General features: G+C 36.2%; 1 protein-coding gene across 2 annotated transcripts in view; it reads right to left on the bottom strand.

Moving 5' to 3' along the window:
• Positions 1-19,262, bottom strand: part of MRE11 (MRE11 homolog, double strand break repair nuclease) — a 28,484-nt gene that overhangs the window by 4,841 nt on the left and 4,381 nt on the right. Inside the window, exons 3-16 of one of the 2 annotated variants that reach the window (XM_062567327.1) lie at positions 17,885-18,017; positions 16,892-17,052; positions 16,166-16,253; positions 15,025-15,166; positions 13,298-13,412; positions 11,873-12,058; positions 11,212-11,383; positions 10,284-10,364; positions 9,601-9,727; positions 8,087-8,190; positions 5,473-5,646; positions 3,576-3,638; positions 2,753-2,969; positions 1,751-1,828 (exon numbers count right to left, since the gene is read on the bottom strand). In XM_062567327.1, the coding sequence (XP_062423311.1) occupies positions 1,751-1,828; positions 2,753-2,969; positions 3,576-3,638; positions 5,473-5,646; positions 8,087-8,190; positions 9,601-9,727; positions 10,284-10,364; positions 11,212-11,383; positions 11,873-12,058; positions 13,298-13,412; positions 15,025-15,166; positions 16,166-16,253; positions 16,892-17,052; positions 17,885-18,017 (1,841 nt within the window). Of the gene's footprint in view, positions 1-1,750; positions 1,829-2,752; positions 2,970-3,575; positions 3,639-5,472; positions 5,647-8,086; positions 8,191-9,600; positions 9,728-10,283; positions 10,365-11,211; positions 11,384-11,872; positions 12,059-13,297; positions 13,413-15,024; positions 15,167-16,165; positions 16,254-16,891; positions 17,053-17,884; positions 18,018-19,262 lie in introns of those variants that run through there. The other variant, XM_062567328.1, reaches the window with a different exon arrangement.

Below are 19,262 nucleotides of genomic sequence, written 5' to 3'. Positions count from 1 at the left end.
ATGCCACCCCCCCTATTTTTATTTTTATTTATTTGTTTATTTATTTGAGGGAAACTGCATATGAAGGTTAGGCATGTCTCCTTCCAAGCACAGGATACCTGATTGTAGCTTGATTAAAGCCAGGACTGAAAGGTCTTGGAAACCATAAGTCTGTCTACATGCCTGTTTCTCCAGCTAAAGTTTAGTTTAGTATTTCAGTTTGACAGCTTCACAGTCAGACTTCTGAAGATATTCTTTTGGACATGCTAATAATTGCGGTCAAGAAAGCAAACGGGCATATGAATGTTGTTGTGTAGGAAGGTAGTAAAAGTTGAGAGCTGCAGTGCCAAACCTCTGCAGCACACACGTGGAGCAAGAAGAACCATGGCAGCTGCATATAGAAGGGTCAGCAATGAATTGAGGAGGAGCGAGAAGCTGTAGCCCTGACGTGTTCAGGATTAGGGATTTTAGCCTATATGATATGTAGTTCAAGAACATAAACAGCTTGACTTGCAGTTACCCTCAAATGTGTAAGACTAATCTACAGATGCCTAGTCTGCATTTAAAGAAGTCCAAGTGCCTGTATAGAAAGGGCACCATATACAATATGTAAAACAGAGCACACTGAAGAGAAGTTCAAGCAATTCCTTCTTTTTGTCCAACCAAGTATCATAGCTTTGCCTCACAGCCTATATTGTACATAATCAACTTTTAAGAGAGCTCTGTTATAAACTCCCTGTTAACAAAGAGTTATTTAAACTGGACTTGCTAAAGGAAATTTTAGGAAACTATTTAAACTGGGCTTGCTATATTATGATAAGAGTTTAAAAGTTTTACAAAAGTTATTTTGTAGCAGCAGTTACTTTGAGAATAAGCTAATAATTTGCAGCAATGAAGTAGAATAAAACACCCATTGGCTCCAAATCAGCAATACAACACACCTATAAATAGCCCTGATGACAATAACTGAACAGTATCAACACCACAGGAGTGCAGCTTGTCAGGAGACTTAGATTAATATCAGCTTCAGGCAATTGAGACTATAACTTCAAATTATCCAAAAGCCGCAGTATTTTCCTGAAGAGATTTTTCAAGTTAATATATATATACTTTTACTAATAAGCAAGGAGGTCATTTAAAGACTAGAGGATAAAGGTAACTTCCAAATGCAACTGATCTTATGAAGCAACGAGTGAATTTGAGTTTCCTTTTTTTGCATCGAGTCATTCAAGATTTATACAAGCAAATAACACCTGAACCCAAACCCACATCTCCCAATCTTTCTCTTCAATTTTTGCTACATTCTCTTCAATTTTTCTTACACTATGAAAAAGAAACAGATCGGTGTTTACCATTTGTATTCTACAAATCCCAGTCTTCTCTCACATTCATCTTGATCACATCCAGCTAGCCTCCCCCCTTATAGTAACAAAAGAATTTTTCATAATGCAAGAACCTGCTGGTAATACATTGGTATCTTCAGAGGTGGAGGACATTCTGGTTGCATTTTATTACCTCTTGTCAGATATGTGACCAGATCAGCTGATTAGAGAGTGAAATGTCACTCCTATATTTTATGAAGTCTAGTCAATGAGATTTAGTGAACTGTATCTCTTGCACACTGTTTCCCCATTTCATTATAGCCAAAAGAATCTCTCACAGCTCAATCTGACTAATAGAAATAAATACAATTAAGAGACTTCACCATAAAATAGACAGTTTCATTACAATTTGAGAAAGTAGATTAGAGAAATGGAGATTGTAGACATACCATCCACGATAGACATGTTCTTAGCAGGCACAGGCTTGTACATTCTGCTACTAGTAGCTGATTCTTGGCTAGTGTTTCCTGTAGGAATAATAAACAGCATGCAGTCCTGTTCAGAGTTGTTTTTTCTTTAGTCTGTCATTACCAAGTGGGAATTCACTTAAAAAATGTACATTCTTCACTCCTTCCCTTTCTTCTTTCCTGAAGTTCATGTCTTCCCGCATGCTGAAGGCCTGCTTTTGGTCAAGCTCCAGATATGCAGCCTTGTATCACATGTACCCCCAGGTATGACTAGATCACAACTATGCTGGAACATATGCTTACAAAAATAGTTTCAAGGCACAAAGCAATCCATTCTTAAGAGGACCATCTTCGTTTCAGCTCATCCTGTTCTTAGATCTCTCACTTAGACTTTTGTGCATCTTACTGAGACAACTCAAAGGAATCTATTGCAAGACCCCAAATTACTTACTTTATTTTTTTTTAAAGTAAGCCTCCATAACAGAAGTAGCACAATCACTGTAAAGCACATAACTACATACAGCCAAGGAGCAATTTAATTCATTTTGCTGAGGAAACACTCCCCCCCCCATTTTCTCAGTTGCCAGCAACAATGAAGTCACATGTAAACTGTGTTAGGATAGAACCAATCTGTATCTCCTCTTTATACTGACAAGATGCATACCATTGCATTACCATTAGCAGTAAGAAAGGTATGTTCATGCACTTCATAGTACAGACCTTCCCAGCAATGCATTTCTTATACCTCATAAGCCTGCTAAGTTTCCCTAGCAGGGAAGGAAGATATTATTAAACTGTGAAAAAGTCACAACTTAAGCTTTGTATGGCAGTCAACTGTATATTGTATAGTACCAAAAATATTTGTGCAGAATTTTTCAATAGGAGTTCTTAAGCATGTGCACTTTATGGAACTATCAGATGAGAACCCTTCTTTTAAAGGAAAAGGTCAGTAACTGCATGACAAAGAATGAGATTATTTCTTACCTCTTCCCCTTTGAGATGATCTTCTTGCTGTTGAATTTTGTCCTCTTGCACCTCTTGCCCTACCTCTTCCCCTACCCCTTCCTCGGCTCATTGTTGAAGGAAGGTTGTCATCTGAATCCCCAGTGGCTTTTATCCCAATATCCATGAGTTCTTCATCACTGGAGGCTGAGGCAAGAATTGCATCTTCGGATCTGTGGGCTCTAGCTCTGGTCATTGCCTAAAAGGGAACAGTAAGTGCTATAGGAAAAGAATCTTAAAAGATGAAACACAGCAGTATTAAATCCTAGTAGCAATATATATATATTAAAAAAAATCAGGCTTAGAAGACCCTAATCCACGGCTTTACGGAAGTCAAAGAAATCTGTCAAAAACTGGGGTCAAGTATTCATCTTATTTGATTTTGATGTATGTATGTGAAGCAGTTACCTAATGTCTCATACATAATGGAGATGGTTAATAAAGTATGGTCAGTGAAGCTTACTGAAGAATTTAGACCATTTTATGCCAGATATATACACTTACTCAGATGAAGCACCCTCTAGGCTCCACTGATTAGATCTTCATTGATGACCTCAGCTCAAAGTAAGGACTACTGGACATTCAGGCTCACAAAAGAATTTACACAAGAAAAGAGACTTTAAAGCCAAATCAAGCAGTAGCTTAGGCACATATTATACCAAGAATGATCAAAAGCCATGCTAATCTTTCCTAGGCAGATAAGCACTTTTTCCTCAAGAACCATGTTCAGGTACTACTAAGTGACTTCATTTATATGCCAAAGTCAAGATTTCATTCTTCAGTCTGCATTCATAACTCAAAGTACCTCACGGACTTCCTCATCCTCTTCTTCAGTATTCTTTCTTCTACTCTCCCTAAATCTTCGCACCTGAATTAAAAAAAAAAAATCAAAATAGTAGTTTATTTCATACAAGTCTCAAAACACAAGAAAAGCAAGAAGTCTTGATCTCTGAAATATAACTTCAAGCTCAATTGACTTGTTTCTGGAAATCTAAACACAGCACCGTGAGTGTAGATTTGTTTTAAATGGAAGCAGAACAACAATTATTTTTCAAGGAAGGTTTTGAAGAGAAGAGACCAACCGCTCCATTCCCAGATATCCAATACATTCTACTACTTTGGGAGATACAGAAAGGCTCTAACTACTCTGCTATCAAAAATTTCAAATGATAAGTACAAAGTATCTTGAATCAACTCCAGAATGCCCTGGTAAAATGTCAAAGTAAATACAAATGTCTAGAGCTCAGAGAGGCTCAAAAGTTGCAATACTCACTTAAAATAAATAAATAAATAAAAATTTCCTCCTTCCCAAACCTCAAGTGGCTGCCCAAGCTAGAGGAGAACATAAGTGCAGTAACAGTATAACAGTTTGTTTAGAGCCTCTTCCTTCCTACTTATTTTCCATACTTACATTATGGGCTGTTTAAGACTCTCACGTTAGTGTGAACTCGCTGGTAACTACGTCATTGGGGGGGGGGGGGGAAGGAACCTTGGTACATGATGAAAAGTAGGCGCCATTATGCTCAAGAGAAGCAAAATGTAGGTAATTAACTATTAAGGGACAGTGAAATACGAGTAACTAGAAAAGAGGAGGTTGAGATGAAGAGGCAAGTTAAAAGGAAATTAAATTGCAAGGAAGCAAACATTGCAATGTATGTACAACCAGAAGTTCAACTTGTCAAGGGGAAAAGATATGAGGGGGAAAACGCAAGAAGATGAAATTAATCCAAAAGACAAAACAAAAACCTCTCAAGTGGCATAGAAAACTTGCAGGCACTGATTATTTATGGTATCTTTCAATCCCTCATGAATTAAAACACAGGCAAGAAGATAAGTGCAATCTTTCCCCCTCTCCCCTACACACTCAAGGATATTCTTTACACAGTGCACAGTTAAGCTGCAGAACTCCTTGGCATACCATGCTTGAATATAACTTTACATGGGCTCAAGCAAAAACTCAAGAAGTTAATGGAGAAATCTGCTAAGTGTTACTATATGCACAGAAACCAGATTTGGCTCCAAATGACCTTGAGTTGCAAGCAGTTAGAAGGTAGTATATAACTTGAAGAGAATGTCTTTATGCTTGCCCTGTTCATGTACTCTTTCCTAAGCCGTTATGAAAAAGTTAAGAACAGATTAATTTAAGCACATGCAGTTGAAGACGGCACACCGGTCTTGATTGACCTTTGGTCTAAGCTGGTATGAGATTCTTAGAGATACTAAGATTCTTACTTTTAAGAAGTGTGCTCTAATAGGAAAATATTAGCATATCACATATGCTTATATCATCATATTACATGTTTGTATCTAGGGTAAGAAAGATACTAAGAGTTAACCAGATGATGATATAATTTGTCCATTTAGTCTCTGTCCTTCAGGGCAAGATTATTAGAGTGAATGGGTGTTTGTACTTAAGATTATTTAGTGTAACAGCTAGAGGGCAAATTCTAAGTATACGTGTATACATGCCTCTCAGGATTGGCAGATCTTTTTTATCCATATGTGTGTGCAAATAAAGTGGGAATCAGTATAAACGTAACAAAAAACATGGTTGTAATACAAGCTTTTAAACTACCCGTTTAAACTTGATCACCGTCACATTAATTAATTCCAGGACAAAGGTGACTGACTACAGACAAGTGTGCTTTTCTACTATCTGTCTTGAACTCTTTTAAAGAATTAAGATTTACAGTATATACTACCTCCTCATCTATTTTTTCCTCCTCTGCATCAGTGCGACGCTCCTTAAGAAACCTCTGTGTTTTTTCTAGTTGAAATTTCACCAACTCTTCTATAGCATCTTTTTCTTCTTTGTCCACAAACTCCTGCACTGCTTCTCCCATTCCTCTTTCAGTTAGAAGTGAAAGCTGTACTTTCTTTAAAAAAGAGGGAAAATTGTTAAGAAGCATCTACTATCACAAAAAACAAGCAACATGCCTGCTGTATCTGGTAAATAATACATTAAGTTGGTTCCAGAAAAAGTAATATGCATTGAAGATTTCAGAGAATAGCAGAGCTAAAAGCAAACAGATATAGTTACAACCCTCTTGCTATTAGCATGATATACTTAATGTTTTCCAGATTAGTCAAAAAAAATTCATAAAAAGTAAAGAAATTACAATGTTTATGAATTACAATTTACATATGTAAAATAATTTGTCTTGAAGGTATTACTGAGAAAGGTAAGAAAGTAAACTGTACTCTTTTCTAGTTCTCCTCTTTTCTTTAAACCAAAGTAAGATTAACTTGCAGAGAAGTAAAAAAAAAAAAAAAAAAAAAAAAAAAAGCTCTTAAAAACAGACACTGAATTATTAATGATGGACTATAAAGAAAAGACAACTTGCTTAGAATTACTGTAAAATTCTAATATCAAAAAGTGGCAGTTTCAGAACAGTGAAAATTTTTATTATGAAGCATCAAGAGCTATTCAACAGAAGTCTGCTCTGCTGACATGCAGTTCTGTAAACACCAGTAGTTGTTACTTGTTTATCTAGATATTACTACAGATATCATGCTGTCAAAGTAGTAGAAGCTACTTGTGTTCTTTCTCTGTCACTCTCTCTTCTCTCCTCTACCCTCCTTCCCCAATAGAATAAGGAAAAAATGCATGGATTTCTTTCTCAAAACATGGATACTCATATTTGAATTGCATTCTGTTTTGTTTGTAAACTACATTAATTTCTTGGTAATAAGCATTATATATGCTTAAAGGTTTTAGATCCTTCTAGATGTCCCCTATGAACTCTTTTGTGAGCAGCATCAGGAGACTAAAGCCATCTCAGGTGGCAGAGGCAGGGGAAAGCTCAGCAGAGGAATTCTATAGCTATCACAAAAACAAGAAGTTAACAAAAAATAATAAAACGACCATCACAAAAGAATGACTGATTGTAATGACAATTTTAATGATGACTTCCAGCAGTAAGTTTTCTTCCAAAGGGAAACACACTAAAGAGATGAACAGCAGTGATTTTAATTCCCAGGCCTCAGTTCACCAGCAACAGTGGAACTGAACAGGGTCTGATATTTGTTAGCTATCTTTAGTCTAATATTTGTTGAACATCCAGCTACAGCCCTGTGGCACCTAGGGATCCAACAAGGACTGTTTAGTTTCCCTGATCACAGAAGATTAGGTGTTTAGAGAACCTGATGCATAATCTTTGATAGCACAGCTTAAGATAAGGTAAATGTTTAAGGTAGATGATCTTTACCATCATTTTGGGACACAATATGCTTTTTTCTCTTCATTACTAGTGTTAACTTAAAAATGTATTAACCTCCTACTGCAAGCCTCGCTGGAACACTGATAGATTCTTCAACATCTTTATAGATGCTAATCAGCTGAAGCAGGCTTCAGAAATGGGGGGACCAGTAATTGAGTTGTTTATATGGAATGTACGAACAAGGTGAGAGGATGGTGTAAGAAGACTGCAGATTATATGCAGTGCCCTCTGCTTGACATTGCTTCCCTTCCCAAGGAAATTAGGGGTAGCACGTTTGAACAAATGCCTGGGCTCCCTTTAATATTCAGAAGGCAAACTAGCACCTCCAGGGCATGATTCATCCCAACCAGATACAGGCACCTGATGTGTCTAAGGTTAGGCAAGAGTAATCCCATCCTAAACATATATATCTTTGGGAATCCGTATTCTAATGATTTTCTGCAAAGCAGGTACTGAAGTAGTTTGAGTTATGCTTGGTCATCTAGATCATGTATTTGGGTGTCCTGACTCACTGATTATTATTATTTTTTACCCAAGGCCTTGCAGCACTGGTGTGAGGACAAGGGGATAAATCAAGCTTAACAAAAAGGTGGGCAGAAAGCAAAATAAGCATTTTTGTCTTCCTCTTACTCCCTCCATTTTAAATATAATGTGGAACTGCAGTATGTCTGAGGACACAGTTTGTGGACAAAGTACTGTAAGATAACACGTTACTTCAAGTGAGCTGGTAACAGTAACCAGTATGGCCATGTGCTGAGCCTAAACTAAGTTATGGTAGCTCTCAGAGAATGCTACCTCACATCTTCCTCCTGTAAGAGCAGGACACATCATTTAGTACAGGGTAGATACTACAAGTTCATATGAAGAGTTTTTATGACAAAAGAGTATGCATTCACATATCCTACACACAAGGACTACTTGTTAACCTAAGACATACACTTTATACAGGAATACAGATACATTTATAGAGGAAATAGGTTATACCCCTGGGTGTAATAAAAACTTTTCAGACCACACTACTTTCATTAAGGAACACATGCAAAGATGATCAAAACATGATATACCACAAACAAATTCATAAAAGATACAAAGATACCTTCTCTGCTGTCTGAAAATATTGCTTTACAAGGTCCTCCACCCTCAGCGTTGTCCCCTCAGAAGCAGGTCTGCTAACCAGTTTTCCAAAATTAACATCATTGTCTAGAACAGAAAAGCATTTTGGCACTATCACCCACTGTTTATGTAAAAGTAAGAGTTAGCAGCTTTTAATTACTATCACCCCACTGACGATAACAGGAAAAAATATTAATATAGGCCTATTAGGAATTGTGGTCTCTTTTATACATAGAGGTTTATTATTAAAACCATAGTCTAATGTACTGAAAGAGATAAATATAACAGGTGCAATAATTGTATAAGACAGAACTGCATCTCTAGTAGATACCAAAAATAAAGTTCTTCAAACTCTCAAACTAGCCATCTAGCTTGTATAAAGGCTTCTGAAGCTGAGATGCATATTAAGTAAACAAATGAAAATGCATTTGACTCAGTACAATGAGAACTGTGGTAGCTATCCCATATTCTGAATGTGTTAATAAGATTATGCAACTAATAAAACAAAACAAAAAATAAATAAGCAAGCCAAGAATAAAACAACAATATTCAAAAAAGTAAAAACCTCATTAAGTGCAGTTTTTATTTGTAATATGTAATGTTTTGAACTTCATAGAAATGACAGCATAAGAAAACACTGCCAATGGAAGCGGAGCACATAAAATGCACTAATGTGCTATATTAACAGTTCTTCAGATCAGCACAGTATGTTCTTATGCAAGCTGCATTTTCATTAGTGACTACCATTAGGGCAAAATTGTCAACATTTATTAACCATTTCTTAAAAATTCTAGGCACAGGGAGAAGCATTACAACATCTATTATTTATTTTGTAGAAATGCTTGAATAGAGACTACCTAGAGCAAGCTAAAAACAGCATCTCACATACATGATTAGTTATGGCAAGCAAAATGCTATTGCACATTGGGACTGTTTGTTTGTCTTTTAATGAAAAAGTCTCTCAGGCACATCCCCCCTCTATTGGTATTTTAGGCATAAACTAATTATTTCCTGTATCAATAACATGAAAAAAAAAAGATGAAAAAAGCATAACACTCCACTTTTTTCCTACGGGGTGCCCCAAAGTCAAAGATCTCATGCTGAAAATCCCAGAAATGAGATGTTTAATGCCCTTCATGGTAATTGTCATAGAATCAGAATAATTCAGTTTGAAAGAGATTCCTGCCTATAGGGGGCTATATGCAGCACTGCAGGCAACTCATTAAGATTAGAGGACAAAATAGGAATTATTTATGAACTACTTCTGATATTTGATGCTGCATCAAATATCAAAATTTAAGACAAAACCAAGAAATAGAAGTGGAATACTTGTGCAATATTTACACTTGAGTAAGATTACACCTTTACTCTTTCTATAAGAAATGAGATGGCAAGACACCAAGCTTTTGCAACAGTGGAGTAGCAAAAAAATGAAAAGGGTGGGGGGAATGAACATTAAGGAAAGCCAATGATGTTTAGCCTTTCCTTTGTAATTACCATTCTTCTCTTTTTGCTCACGATGCCTGAAAAAGTGTATGATGTCTTTTGGGTTAGCTATCCTATCCACATACTTCTGGCTAAAACGATGGACACTGAATGGTTCAAAGCCTCCTGTATAATCAACCTAAGAGAGGAAAGGAGAAATTTAAAGATGAAACAAACAGAAACAAAGAAGCCATGTAGACCAAGATTATTTTGTTACACTTCAAAGGCAAAAATAAAAAAAAAAATTGGGATCAGTGCTGTACTATATTACGTAGAATAGTTAATAAAGGCCCAGATTCCTAACTTCTTCCCAGCTTGTTTCCTTTCCTAGCCTTCAGGAAAGCTTTCATATATTATATTACAAACAAACACAAGAATATGACCAAAAAAGCCACCCCCCCCCCAAAAAAAAAAAAAAAAAAAAAAAAAAAATTACAGAAAACCCACTCTGTAAATATCTTTTGATCCTCTTGTTCAGAAAAGCAGCAAGGAAGTACACTTACATTCTCATCCTTTAATATAAAATATTAGTTATAAAACGGGCTAACTTGGCTGCAGGACGAAGACTGTTCATATTTGCCCGTAAACAATAAGAAATTTTGCATATTATACCTTTAAACATACAGCACTACTTCATGTAAACTTTTCAAAGTGACTTTTTAGAACAAATCAACCCACACTGAACAATGTCTTACTCGTAATCTTATGAGAGGCTTCTCTGGCTGGCGTGGATTTCCCAGACGTTCCCTTTCTGCGTTATCCAGCATCATTTCAACCTATAAAACAAAACTAAGTCTTCAGTTTCACAGGATCAGTAAGGTTGGAAGGGACCTCTGGAGATCATCTAGTCCAACCCCCCTGCTCAGCAGGGTCACCTAGAGCATGGTAGATAGGGTTGCATCCAGGCAGGCCTTGAAGATCTCCAGAGAAGGAGACCCCACAACCTCTCTGGGCCACCTGGTCCAGTGCTCTGTCACTCTGTGAAGAAATTCTTCCTCATATTCAGGTGGAACTTGAACTTTATTCTCCTAAAGATGTCTGGACCCTTCAAGCATAATTTTAAAATTTATCCAATATAGATACAATAAATCCAATCCAAAATTAGACTCAGGGAGTGGCGGAAGTGGAGGGAGGAGCAAGGCTATAAAAAGAGAGAACTACATTATGGGCCTCGGTCCTGAACACACCTACATACCAAGATCCAGCCAAAAGCCATAGGAAGGTGACAAAAAAAAAAAGCTTATCCTTCACACAGAGGTTAGTCCAACAGTCCCACACCAGCGATCGTTCATACTGTTCTACTCTACAGCATTTTAGCTGCTATCTTTTGCTGAATCAGTATTTCTACAGGAAAGCAACGAGAGATTAATGTAGACTAAAGATACAAGAGCAACCAATATGCCTGCCCTAGCTCCTCAGCCTAGGATTCCTTCAGTAGGTCATTCCCATCAGGGAATCTGGGAATGAAGGTTGCAGTGAACATCACAAAATTAGGTTCGTATGGAAAGACAGCCTCAGTCAAACCCAAATGCTATAGAGCAAGAAATAAGATTTCTATTTTTCCAGTCTTAAACGAGTCACAGACCACATTTCCTATCCATATGTTGTCAGTATACCAATTACCTTTTCCATGCAGAATGCTTGTATTGCCTGAGTTACTTTAGGATTGTCTGGATTAAAAAGATCTGGATGATCAGCTAGAACAACATCCTCCATGTGGAAACTTCGTACTGTCTCTAGAGGAATCTTTTGCATTTTCATTCTCTTCCCTTTAACATGCAGCAAACCAATGTGTCTACAAAGAGAAACGTAACTTACTAGAAGAAAAACCCTAACATAACTAAGGTACAAAAAGATTGTTCTAAGTTCATGTTTGTTTTAGAGACAAACACATAAAAGACATAGCAAGTTCTCAAATCTGTACTTCAGGACTGATCATCCCAAACTTCAGTTCTAAGAGTTATACTATGCTTGTTCCACATACAAGGACATATAAACAGCCTCTTGTAGTTCAAGGATGAGCCCTCACCATGGATGAGTTGGGTCGTCTTTGCATCAAATGTTAGATTTAATCCTAAGTGAAGCAAAGTTGTTATAAGCACTGATTCTACTTCATTTATTATTTACGTTATAAGAATTATCTGCACTGTAACACCAGTTCTTTTATACTTTTTAAAAATATTTTTCTAGGCTACATAAATGTAATTATTAACACAACATAGAAAAGAAACAAGGTAAAATATAAACAAGAACAAAACCAACCAAACAAAAAGAAATCACACACTTCTTCACAGCTTCTCCTGGGGACAGAGATGTCACCACTGAACTTCCAGGCTGAGAAACATAGAAACGTTGCTGTTCATTTTGGGCTGGAGCTATTTTACACTCATGTTCATGACCCCACACAACGAGATTAATAAAGTCATCTAAAAATTGTTCTGGAATGTAGTTGGTGGCTCCATGTTTGCTCCTGTTCAAAAGAAGAGAAAAATAATCAGAATATATACAGTCATGGGGGTGAGGGGAGGAAGGGAAGGTGGATAATAATAAATCACCTAAGTGTGATTTAGAGTGACAGAGACATCTCAGTAAAAATATCTGACATTTCATACCAAGTACTCTTTATTTCCTATGCAAGTATGAATTGTTAAAGTGTTTGGCTAAACAAAAAGGCAACTTATACTGATTCAAGCTAGGAAAACATTCAACTTACATAGGGAGTTTTCATTAGCATTTTTCTGTTCTAAATAAACCCCATTCATTTCTACTTCCTACCTTTTATTTAGGACTCTTTCCTTCCTCTTTTTTACTTGGCTTGCATGATCTTTAGTTTTCCTCTACATTAATGCTTTTACAGCGCCTCAAACATTTTTTATTTTTAAAATAGCAGTGAAGTCAAAAAGGCTGATTTAAACAGATATGGACAGCCCTCACCCCTCTCCTTTTCCTCTTTATTATTACCTAGGTAGGTCTCCTAAGATAGAAAACGAGGGAGCTCCTTCAGACTACTGGACAGAGACCAGTACACGGTGTTATCTCAGCCCTATCCTTGTACTTCTGCCTCACCACTACCTCCCATATAAAGACTGCATTCATTCATACATGAAAAGCTGTATGAAATAACTGGAAGAGATTGTACAAAAGATTGTAAAACTGTACCAGTCTTACTAGGAACTCTGCCTGTTCCTACTAACACAGCTGGGAGAACATGTAGGCACAAAGAACATGTGGTAGCCAGCCTCAATACAAGAGGCTCTGTGAAGTGTAATAGCACAAACAAAGATTTTGTACTTGTCAAATTATGGCTCAAATTAACATAGTAAACTCAATATAACTGCATCCACAGTTGATTTTCTTTTCAGTTCTAACATGTAGACTTAAGACTTAATTAGAAGTGTTTTATAATACAAACCTTGCCTTATCCTCAACTATGAGATTCAAGGAAGCAATTTCCCAACATTCCCAATTCCTTTATTTCAACTCTTCCTTTATGATCTTTCTATAACAAAAACAGCTGTAAAACAATATTTTTATTTGGGAAAAATTTAGGTTTGGGGAAAGGAAAAAAAACCAAACAAACAAAAAAGGAAATCAGCAACTCAAGAGGCACCAAATAGTATCTCTCTCTCTCTCCCATATTCTTTTAAAGGCAGTTAATGAAACAATATAGCAAGTTTAAAAGTTATCTTAATTCAATCAATATTGCTACCTATTTTGGTGAATCACAAACAAATTAAACCAACTATCCTCATCTTCTTTTGGTCTCAGCATGGTTACTTGTTTATTGACAAACATACGATACAACCTCTCATCTGGAATGGCTCCTGAAGTAAATAAAAATAAAATAGAAAACATTAAATCATTATTGTTTGGTAAACCAACTTTTTATTTTATAGCAACTTTATTAATAAAGAGCATGAAGGACAAATTTTGTGGTAAAATCAGATCAAGAAGTCAGAGATGCGATGCAATTATAAAAAGTATAATTTGTGGCAAAGATGATTCTAAAAACAGATACTACCAACTAGAGACAGTGATCTTAAACTCATTTTGCTCTTAAACTCACTTTGAAATTCTCTTACAAAACAAAAAATAAAACCGTGAATTCGGAAAATTCTGTGCTTTACTGCACAACAGGAAACTGATCATTTCCCATGTTTTTAAACAAGGTAGGGAAAACAATCAAAAAAAAAAAAAAAAACTATCCATGCTCGATTCACATATTCAGTTACAGTATTCATGATGCACTTCAGTAACATACTACATGGAGTCTACCCCATTTGTACAAGAACAAATGCTCTCTGAATCAGAGGGTCAGAAGGGTAAATAATCCTGTCAAAATCTCAAAGAAACATTTTGTGAATGTACATTTTGATGTACCAACATCTGTGCTTTAGAAAAGTTATTACGTCTCCCAGTAGTGGTCTGATTATTTGAAATTCAGATACTTTTTAATACTTTATACTGCCACATTAGAACACTCATTGTTTATTCTTAAAATACCTAAGAAGTTTTTAAAAGTATCTCATTAAACACAAGGAATCACGGCCAGCTAGGACTTCACTTCTAGCTACAAAAATTGTTTAGAAATTAATGTTTAAGCGTTCACGATTGGACATAAAATAAGGGGGAAAAGTGAAGATCTTAACAATTTGCTTCTCCAGAGAGAAAGTGGACAAGCGTAATCTGTCTGAATAAGAAACAAGGGTTGAGGAGCAGGTGGAGAAGGAAATAGTAAGGGACAAAATGAAGATGAAAACCAGCACAGAATAGCTTTAAAATATGAAATCAGTATCTTGAAAGAAATTGAGGTTAAATATGATAGATGTTACTTAAGAACCACTTCAGAGAGACAAGCCAGACCTTGCTTTTCTGCTCAGACAAATTACGCTTTTAAACAAAACCAAAATGGCACACAAATATTCAGAGTTAAAGTTTTACCTGGAAAGAAGAAAGCAAGCATAATATAAGGGAAGTGAGAAATTAGAGTGCAATTGACCTGACTCAATGCACAGACACTGTGGCTAACTTAAGTAGGGTTCATTTAAAACTATTAGAAGGACAGAAATACACTTATTGAAGGATTTATAAGAACAAAACTCTTGTGGCGGACAGTGAAATTGCAACAGGGGGAGAAACTTGACATTCCTCAGAACATCCAAATTGTCAAGAGAGACAAAACAATTGTGGATCTGCAAAAATGAAGGCATAAACCTAAATTAAAAGCTCTGCTGCAAAAATCACAAAATAAGGATTCAGCTGGTCCATATACATTTCTGAGCAAGAGTATGAACACACAATTGATGCACTTAAATTTAGTATTACTCAGACCTTTGTGTTAGTTGCTGAACTATCTTTGTTTCAACTTAATTTGGATCTACTGAATTTTGGTAATACATAATCAGTCCAGCCACGGTCCGGCAGACTAACACTTACCTAAGCCATATAGGGCAATTTTTGTTCTGCCTTTACGCAATAAAATGGGACTAATATCTATTTTCTCTACAGAAGTTGAACGTCCAAAGTGATTCAGCAATCCTGCACAGCTTAAAATATCCAATGCACACAGTGCATCTGCCTATAGAAAATAGTAAGAAACAAATATAAAAATCTTCAACAGAGCATTTGCAGAAATTGTAGTCAGAATAATATCAGAGCCATGAAAGTCCAAGTGAAAGACATCTCAATGGAGAAAAGAGAATCTCTTTTAAGTAATTTCTACACTTGGAAACCTCCCCCATATATAGCATTTTTCAGTACTTAGCAGTATAGAGGCAAAAACCTTTGCCTTACAAGTTTTGCCTCATTTTAACAGCCATCTGCCCTTTAGAAGTGTTCAGAAAAAAAAAAAAAAAAAAAAAAAAAAAAAAAGACATATAAAAACAGACACAGTCTCTCAAATATTACAAAAAAGTATCTGGTTAAATTAACTACTTAGCAGTAGCTCCCAAGTTAAACATTCACTGTTAAAACACTCATCTCTGTGATATATTGGTAATATTAGTAACTATTAGATATCAAACGCCGTAATTATTAATGCAGAACATATACCTTTGGTGGTATTTCAACTAACTTTTCCTGTTTACTTCTAGTTGTTGACTTTCAAATAATCACTTGATCATTATTAAATTATCTTCCATGGAAATATACGTTAATTAAATAGAAGATAAAACTACGGTATGCATTACCTAGAAGTAAGTCAAGAAGTTACTTTCCTTAAGAAAAAGGCTTACAGTCCCTATAGACAGATTTTTTTTATTTATTTTTTTAAGAAACTTTCTGGAGATTTATCATTTCCTGGCATAAGAAGTGCCTCTCTTCTTAATGACAATTCCATGTAAATTAAAAGATTAGACACAGTCAATATGGACCCCTTAATCTCCTTCCTCCCTTTCCTTTTAACATCACATTCAACGTGTGGCCACTAATTAGGAGACCTCTTGAAGATATACAGAAAGATTTAAGTGACAAGTAAAATGGCAGACTACAGCTAGCCTGTTCTCAAAGAAAAATAAAGCCTGTATTTCTATAATATTATTTCTGTAATACAATAGAATAGTACAACTATGATAATTACCCCTGTGGGATCATCATGATTGCCATGAATACTAAAAATTGGAATAGAAATGTTGAGATTTCCATCCTGATAGTTCACCCATGGAAACCTGAACAGGAAGAGAAAAAGAAGTTAAAAATTTATCTGTAAATTTGTTCACAGACAATTCACAATATTCTCTTCAAATGAGTATCACCATAAATACATCATGATAGTGGCCTAAATGAATACTAAATAGTTATAAGTATGTTTAAGCTGCAGTGCAAAAAGCTTCTTATCCATGGTCTTCCTATGAAAGTTGGGCAGCAGAAAGTTGGGGTTTTTTGGTTTGTTCAGTTTTTTAAGGGGCATGTTTATGAGAAGAATTATGTAATACACTGTGTGGTACACGTGAGAGCAGTGGACTGGGCTGTGCAACCTTTCTTAATGTACGAAGAACTCACATGAAGTTCTGTGGTAAAATCAGGAAAGTCAGTTTCTTCATATCATACTGACAGGATAGAATCTATGCATTATACAGAAGTATCAGGGGTTACAACACAGTTAGAAGTTTCACAAAAAATGGTGAACAGTCACTTATAGACTTAGATCATAAAATATCACAGATAAGGAGACACTACAAGCTATCCTGCACAGGCCTAAAATTTCAAGGTTCTAGTTACAGAGATTGTAAATCATAAATTCACAATACATTAATCAATAAGCGAGCCAAACAGGTCACACCATAGTTTATAGAAACATACTTACTTGCTAAAATGAAAATTAACTGCCTGATCACTCAAAATTTCAAAGTGAACAGGACGATCACCCATGCAGTATTTTCTTAGTGACTCCAAACAAGAGTGTACTGTTTTTCTGGAAGGTTTGTTTTCATGAAAAAGGTCCCCACCTAATAAAACAAAGTCCACCTGTATGCAACAAAAAGCTCCATTATTTTAATACAGTGTTTTGTATTACCTTAAAAGACTTGTTAACAAATTGTTTAAGTTATGTCTTTTAAGGAGTTCCATGTATCTCATCATATCTAGACGTTTAGGTAAAACAATAGTTTATAGTTGCAGATGTTCTGTACTTAATTTTCTCACAAAACTAACTGAACTGTTAAAAAAATACAGTCTATGAAAATCTATAGGACAGAACAGCCTTTTTCAAAAAATGTTTTAATAATGGTCTCAAATCAACTTCTGAATATTTTCTTTGACAGGCAAGAGGAGATACATATCTTTTTATTCCTGTGGTATGGGCCAGAGAAAATCAGTACCTATCTCTACATTGATCTGAGCAGATATTAGTTTTATTTTCTGGATATATTTAGTTTCTGAAACAGGCATAAAAAAAAATCAAGACTACAAGTAATTTGACAAAAGCATATTCAATTCTTAAGAATGGTGATAACACTTGAAAAGCTTTTAATTGAATGAAGAGAGTTCCTGTTTTCTGAGGTGTCTGAAGACTTTTATCATTACTCTCACTCTCCCCAGTCATTTTGCCTTTCACTGGAACTGGTGATAGCTGCTGAAGTCAAACTGTAACTTTACCAAAATTAGGAGGAAGTATGCTCTCATAAAGGAATAAATATTTTTTTTTCTTAGTAAAGCAGAAATGTAACTGGTTGCTATAAATAACTATAGTTTGTTATTACTAAAACTGCACCAGAACTAAGCTTTACAGTACATTCCAGTGGGCTCTAATGGACTTTCCACGGTCTCACTGCTTTATGTTCTAAGAAGTACTACTTACCTCATTCTTCTGAGCTTGCTCCAAAATTTCATTAAAAGTTACAAAGGTATCGTTTCCACGCACTGGGTCCTTCTCCAAATATCCAAGATGAATATCAGTAGCAATTAGTATTTTAAACGTATCTTCATCATCTCTGAGTAAAAAAGAAACATAGTACTTCAGATAACTAAACAAATCAACTTGAAAAATAGATCATTCAGATTAGTCTACTCTACCACATGGCTGCAACCATCCCTTTAAAAGAACTAATGAAAAAATTAAAGAATCCTTTGTATGTTTTCTGCCTCTAAAAAGACTTAGAAAACAAGCATTTTTCCCTTCTCCTTGCACTGGTAATCTATATACATATGAAGGAGAGCTTGATGATCACAAGGACTTGAAAGAAAACACTGTGCAAATCTGACCTGCTCTTAACTCATTCCAAACACACAAAAGATACATTATTTTATTAAAAGAAGGCTGGACTGGGACTGTCCAGAATCAATCGCTTAGCACTGGTAGCAAAATTTACTGAAGCTACTGACAACCACCAAAGCTGCAGCCAAGGTCACAGCCAAGACTGCTGGAGCCTGCTTTTACAGATCAAAGTAGTATTTTAACCATCACATATAACTGTTGTAGAGAAAATCTAGATTAACCCCTCCTGGCAACAGAGTTTGCCAATGGACCACAATAAAATGAATAAAAGGAGTTGCAGGATTGGTTAACAAAAGTTAGACTAGGTGCAAGAAGGTCTTGCGATCGGGTTGTAACATGGTAAATAGAACTAAGAACTGGTTTTAAAAAGACTGATGGAACAGCTGGCTTGTCAAAGGAGCGTGCAGTAATGTTATGCCAGGGAGACTGACCGTTTGCAACAAAAGGTGGCAATCCAGCACAATGGTGGCCCTTGCAAGGGACTTTTGATCAGGAAAAATTAACTTTTCTGCAATATTGTCTAGAAGATAGGTTGCCAGCTCAAATGGATTACTGGTATGTTTGGGATAACCAGGCATGGGAGCACTGGAGCCAAGAGGGAGGGAGGAAAGGAACCCCGCCAAAGGTAACACTCGCATGGGCAGATGCAAGTACCCCAGACAGTGCTCCCAAAACTTCTGCTCCACCTTATATGCCTGACAATCTGTCTCCTCCCTCTACTTTACAGGTTGCTGGACTGCATCCTACTGTCTCTAATGTGCTGACTAATCCTGCTGCTTTACTGCCAGGAGAATGTGAGGGACTAGCCCTCCTCCTCCTGGGCTGCATGCATGTACCAGCCAGCCCTGGAGACCTAGCTTTGTGGAGAAGCAAAATACTGAGGTTAAAGGAGGATGCTGAGCAGTGCGCCCAGCTGTTTTCTAACAACTGCACTGGATACAATCCAAGCTGGGGACATATC

This window comes from Rhea pennata, chromosome 1 (assembly GCF_028389875.1).
Source record: "Rhea pennata isolate bPtePen1 chromosome 1, bPtePen1.pri, whole genome shotgun sequence".
NCBI classification, from domain to species: Eukaryota; Metazoa; Chordata; class Aves; order Rheiformes; family Rheidae; genus Rhea; species Rhea pennata.
Note: the sequence above shows the minus strand (reverse complement) of the source record. Positions and strands in the feature narration are given on the sequence as shown.